Source organism: Diplotaxodon limnothrissa, linkage group LG2, assembly GCF_057381915.1.
Source record: "Diplotaxodon limnothrissa isolate DT_005_m linkage group LG2, D_limnothrissa_male_GT1.1, whole genome shotgun sequence".
In the NCBI taxonomy this organism is placed as follows: Eukaryota; Metazoa; Chordata; class Actinopteri; order Cichliformes; family Cichlidae; genus Diplotaxodon; species Diplotaxodon limnothrissa.
The window spans coordinates 9,955,909-9,962,355 of record NC_140597.1 but is presented as its reverse complement, the minus strand read 5'-3'; the positions used below and the strand labels follow the sequence as shown (position 1 = coordinate 9,962,355).

The window sequence follows — 6,447 nt, the reverse complement described above, 5'->3', positions numbered from 1 at the left end:
TTACTACTAATAATAATAAAGATAAACAAATGTATTAAAAAATTAATAATGATAATAATAATAATAAAACTGATCATAACAGTAACAATATCAATCATAACAACAACAGTACTAACAACAATAATAACAATAACAATGAAGGTGTTGCTGCAGATCTGAGTCCCGACTCTGCTGCCTTTCTAGTGCGGCAAAGAAAGTAAGAAATAGAAAAAGAAAAACACAAATAAACTGAGTGTGAGGGTTTTTCTACAAGTTACACTGAATATTTGCACAGACATGCTGACTGTTTGCTGGGAGACGTCACCTGTCTTTTATAGAATAGCAGGTAAGCTGTTCTCTGCCGCTGCTCACACACAGACTCACACGTGGTCTGGCAGACCAACTCGTCATCGTACGTGAGCCCCTGTCTGTGACGTCGTCTCTTCCGCTCATCTGGTGAACGCCGTCACAGACGTAATGTCCTGAGAGGAGAAGGCGCACTTATTAACGTCTCATAAACTTTCAAAGCTGACCTGCATTCAGCACATGTGTCTGAAAGCACCCACTCACCGCTGTAAGCTGAGGAGCCCAAACGACTGATCACGCTGACCAACAAATAGCGAGCAGTTTCCTGGGAGAGGGCAGCGGCACCACCCGTTAGCTTAGAAATGGGCTCCATCCATACTTGAAATGAACGGTGTGCCTTTTCCCTTACCTCTTCAGTAAAGGCTGTGTCCTGGCTGATCACCAGCTGCTGTGTCAGAACAATGGGGCTGTTCTTCTTCTCCACGGTGAACGATGGAGTGAACGTAAACCACTTCAGCTGGAGGATCAGCACACTGAAAGAGATGAGACAAAGAGGAGAGGCTCAAAGGAAGACGCAAGGAGGACATGACATGAACAAAACTGACACCGACTGAACTGTGGTGGTTTGAGGCCTTTGGGGACCGATTTGAGGTTACTCACTTTGGCAGGTTCAAGAACAACAGCTCCTCTTTGATCTTCTTAGCTCCGCACTGGCATTCGTAGTCCAACAGGCTGCCCTGCAGCAGGGAGCAGGAGGAACAGGTGCATTAGAGTTAAACTCTTTTACAGATGAATTCACATATTCGTGGGAGCAAGCCTGTTCACAGAATAGAGTCTAAACGAGCTCTTACTTTCAGACTCCAGCCCCGCCCTTCAGCAGCATCCTGCTGGCTGGCACAACCTTGCCATTGGCTGCTGCCAGGGACTCAACAGGTTAGAACAAAAATATAAATATTATATCTGAGTTCTTATGTGGACCCGCCTTCCAGGCAGAACCTCACCTTCCATGAATGTCCACAGGTTAGCGGCCCTCGCTCTGCTGGTCCTCCAAAGTAAGAAAAAATGAGGAAAAAATAAGGAGCAGACCAAGCAAAAGAGGGTATTTAAAGAGACAGTGCTCTTAAGGTGCATTTTTGGCGAGTTTTATTATCTAAATGTCATTGTGTCACTTTCTTATGAGGCTTCAGTGAACTGAAAAAGCTTCTGGGATGAGAGGCGAAACGTCTTCAAAAAAGTTAAAGAAGTCCGGTTGCTTTTTTCCCCCAAGCTCCTTAGAGTTCTCTGAAAATGGTCAGGTAGAAGGACTGGACTGAAAATGAGTAAAAAAGCAGCCAAAGCCCAAGGAAGTTGAAAGACTGGAAACTATTGCTGAGGTCATGTCAGTGTAAAAAGTTACCTACAAGTCTGGCACCTTGGAAGCAAAACATAAAGAAATAAGGTGTAAGGCCAAATGTTTGGTCCTGCAGCCAACCGGACCATGAAATATAGAGCACAGGTGAACAAAGTGAGGCAGCAGTTTGCTGATTTCCACCTTGTGCCTTTCATGTTGATCAGCTTAGTAGTTTGCCAGCTTTCTAGCTGTTAAAGACTTTTGGCGAGAGGTTATTCATATTTGAACTCTAATTGAACCCCTCTTTTTTTTTACTGTTTTTTTGTTTGTTTGTTTTTGGGGTTTTTTGTTGTCTTAGATGGCCTGACTCAGCAGGTGGGGGCAGTTTCTGAGTTTACCTTCGTTCAAACAGTGCAGAAATGGTTTCGCTATGCTCCAGACCGGATGGGTGGTGCAGGACGCCCGATATCCAGCCCCATCATGGAGTAAACTAAAAACAGTAAATAATACATTTAACAAACAAGCAAGCTCTAAATTTAAGCGGAGAGACTGCAGACATAGCCGCACCATTCCAGGGATTTTTGGTTAGCATGAGGGGTCTAGCCAGGACCCTTACTGGATACTGGGTGGGAATCGAACGTGCGACTCCAAAGATGTGTAGTATTACCACTACACTATCCAGCTGCGCTACACTATCCAACAAAAAAAGTTTTTAGAAAATTTGATAAAGTCTGATGCTTAATATTGTAGGGATATTAATATCCCTATGATATTAATACGGATTAATAACACAGAGAAGTCATACTTCTGTTATGACAGAATTAATTGGGTAAATTATATTTACAATTGTAACATTGTAAACTTAATGTTACGATTTTACATCATGTTGCAATTTAACATAATGTGAAATTGTAACATTGTAAACATAATGTTACAATTTTACAATTGTAACATCCATCCATCCATCCATCCATCCATCTTCATCCGCTTTATCCGAGGTCGCGGGGGCAGCAGCCTAAGCAAAGAGGCCCAGACCTCCCTCTCCCCAGCCACCTCCTCCAGCTTATCCGGGGGAACACCAAGGCGTTCCCAGGCCAGCCGAGAGATATAATCTCTCCAGCGTGTCCTGGGTCTGCCCCGGGGCCTCCTCCCGGTGGGACATGCCTGGAACACCTCACCCAGGAGGCGCCCAGGGGGCATCCTTGTCAGATGCCCGAACCACCTCAGCTGGCTCCTTTCGATGTGGAGCAGCAGCTGCTCTACTCTGAGCCCCTCCCGGACGGCCGAACTTCTCACCCTATCTCTAAGGGAGAGGCCAGCCACCCTTCGGAGGAAGCTCATTTCTGCCGCTTGTATACGCGATCTCGTTCTTTCGGTCACTACCCACAGCTCGTGGCCATAGGTGAGGGTAGGGATTGTAACATTGTAAACATAATACAATTTTACATTATGTTACTGTCAGAGTCGGACGGTGCCCCGACCGGTCGACCTGTGTGTGTGTGTTTTTTTGTTCTCCTCTCTCGCTCCGCTTTTTCTCCGCTGCGATTGTTACGCGGTCGCGTAGCAACGGGAGACCTCCGACCCGTAAGTGCTGCCGCTCTGAGCTGCCTACTAAGCCTGGACGCGATCGAGACGGAGAGACGGAAGGGGACACTTCACTGATTCTAGGGAGTTTTGTGGACACACGAGGGGAGACGGGGAGAGGAGCACTGAAGGGACTTGCACTGTGGATAACTGTGGATTGATTTTGGCTTCACTGTAAATAAAGACACTGTTCAACTTAAACGAGAAGTCCGCGTCTAGGTTCGCTAACTCACCAACCTTAACAGCTACAATTTAACATCATGTAAAATTGTAACATCATGTTTACAATGTTACAATTTGTAAATTGTAACATTGTAAACATAATGTTACAATTTTATATGATGTTAAACTGTAACATAAAGTAAAATTGTAACATTATGTTTACGATGTTACAATTTTACATTATGTTAAATTGTTACATAATGTAAAATTGTAACATTATGTTTACAATGTTACAATTTGTAAATTGTAACATTGTAAACATAATGTTACAATTTTATATGATGTTAAACTGTAACATAATGTAAAATTGTAACATTATGTTTACAATGTTACAATTTTACATTATGTTAAATTGTAACATAATGCTTAACAGATAATGGTTATCCTCTTTTTATATCATACATCATTGTCTCTGTAGGAGGGTCTGGAGCACTCCCTGCTGAGCCGCTGGGTTCAGTACCTTGCAGGCAGGTCCGACGATGACTTCATCATCTCACCTGAGCTCAAAATTCTGGTGCGTGAAGGCGTCCCTCGGGAGTATCGGCAGAGAGTGTGGCGCTGTTTGGTCCGAGCCAGAACTTTGACAAGCCAAGAGTGCCACACGCAACGCTATCAGCAGGTACAGCTGTAGAGAGAGAGAGTGCTTTATCCGCACCTGAGCACAGGTGGCTCCTCCTCCTTCCTGTCGGGAATGCTGGCGAGCACTCAGTAATCCTGTTCTGTTTCCAGCTGTGTGAGAAGAGTCGGACAGCTCCTAATCCTGCCTCCAGGCAGGTCCAGCTGGACCTTCACCGAACCCTGACGACCAATCAGCACTTCTCCTCGCCGTCCAGCCCCGCCCTCCAGCCCCGCCCTCCAGCAGCTCCGCCGCATCCTTCTGGCCTTCTCCGGGCATAACCCTGCCATTGGCTACTGCCAGGTACTCAACAGGTCAGAACAAAAGTATAAATTTTATATCTGAGTTCTTATGTGGACCCGCCTTCCAGGCAGAACCTCACCTTCCATGAATGTCCACAGGTTAGCGGCCCTCGCTCTGCTGGTCCTCCAAAGTGACGAAGACGCCTTCTGGTGTCTGGTGGCAGTGGTGGAAGCCATCATGCCTCAGGACTACTACACCAAGAATCTGGTGGCCTCTCAGGTCAGCAGACACACTCACCTGCTTGCCTGCTGTGATCTGTTTTAGTGATCAGTGAGGCTGATCTCTGTGAGTCTTTGTGCTCAGGCGGACCAGCGCGTGCTGAAGGACTTCATGGCGGAGAAGCTTCCTCGCCTGGCATCTCACTTTGAGGATCACAACATTGACGTCTCTCTGGTCACCTTCAACTGGTTCCTGGTGGTTTTTGTGGAGAGTCTGCCCAGCGACATCCTGATGCCTCTGTGGGACGCCTTCCTGTATGAGGGTACCAAGGTACCATACACCCGAACACACCATGACAGAAATGCAGACAACACTTGAATGCACCACAGTAGTGTCCATGGAAACAAAAATGATTTTGTTTTCACCTTTAGATGTCTTTATTTACATTTTAGGAGTAATAAGACATTGTTTACTAAGCATGGGGAACTGTCATGTGACATGAAATAGGAGTGGGAAAGCAGATCATTCTAGTAACGACCTCACAGTCTACCACAAGCAGCGTAAATCCAGACGATGAGCGGGACAATGGCTTTGGGCTTGTTTCTGCAATGTGACAAATGCAGCACAGCTTTTACATCGTTTGTCTCAGGAAATAAAATCACAGTTCAGACACAGAAATATATACCACACAGGGATAAATGCTGACAACAGCTTCAGCCACGTAGATCCAACCCAAAAGTTTAATTTAAACTTAAAGCTCAACTACCAAGTAAGTTAATATTATCTGGCAACTGAGGAACCAAGTGGCTTATTGGAAATCGATCAGAGCTGTAATGAGTAAAGGGCCCAACTGCACCACAACTGAAAGAGTAATTTTATGACTCACCTCCTCAAAGTTTCCAATTAATTGTGTGGCGTGAGTGTCCTGTTATGAAATGCGTGTCTGTGCTGCAGGTGATCTTCAGATACACTCTGGCTCTGTTCAAATACAAAGAGGACGACATCCTGAAGATTCACGACAGCGTGGAGATCTACCAGTACCTACGCTTCTTCACAAAGACCGTCTCCAATGCCAGGTACGCACTCGCCTCCACCCGCCTTAATCTACGAGCTGTTACACTCTCAGAAGTGTAGCGGATGTAGCTGTTGAATCTTTGAGCTTCAAACCCTTTTTACTGAAATTTTGTGAGAAGTTTAAATTCCCCTGATCACAGTAACAACGATTTAAAGATTTTTAAGTATCTGCAGCTCTCGGATACATGTGGTCCAGTCAGTCCAGTATTTCCTGCTCAAACTGCAGTACCTGAAGTATCAAGCAGCATAAAACAGAAACACTCAAGCTGATCAGTTTCCAGTTCCTCTGTGTTGGTGATCGAGTCCTTTCCACCTGCGTGTGTCCATGCAGGAAGCTGACCAGCATCGCCTTCAACGACATGAACCCATTCCCCAGCCGGCTGCTGAGGAACCGGCGAGTGCTCCACCTGGAGCGCCTGCAGGCGGAGCTGCGTGAGCTGGAGGAGCAGCACAAGGAGTTCATCACCGAGAGCGTCGTACGGAAAGACAAAGAGCTCGACGTCATGGTGAGCGAGGACGACGAGGACCTCTGATCACACGGGACGCTTCAGCTGCTCACTTCGAGACGACGATGAGTTTTCCATGAGTTCAAGAGAATTTTACTAAACCGGCTGTTAACTGGTTTCCTTCACACTAAACACAGGATTGTGTCAGGTTCACCATCTCTACTAACACTACAAGGAAACAGACGCATACAGATTTAACTGCATCACATCTCTGAAACAAGCTTGCAGTAAACAAATGTGTACTGTGTTCACGTGTGTAATAAGTCAGGCTGCAGAAATGTGCAGATGTATTTCAGTGAATTCATTTGGATTAATATGTGATAGCTTATTTATTTCATTGCATCTTTTGCTTTATACCTAAGAATGCG

General features: G+C 45.5%; 1 protein-coding gene across 1 annotated transcript; it reads left to right on the top strand.

Moving 5' to 3' along the window:
• The first annotated feature begins 4,388 nt into the window (after positions 1 to 4,388).
• Positions 4,389 to 6,106, top strand: LOC146638210 (TBC1 domain family member 2A-like). Its single transcript, XM_085366838.1, has 4 exons — positions 4,389 to 4,559; positions 4,644 to 4,829; positions 5,454 to 5,575; positions 5,905 to 6,106. Exons 1-4 carry the CDS (start codon positions 4,389 to 4,391, stop codon positions 6,104 to 6,106), a joined length of 681 nt encoding a protein of 226 aa, XP_085222964.1.
• Positions 6,107 to 6,447: the final 341 nt, after the last annotated feature.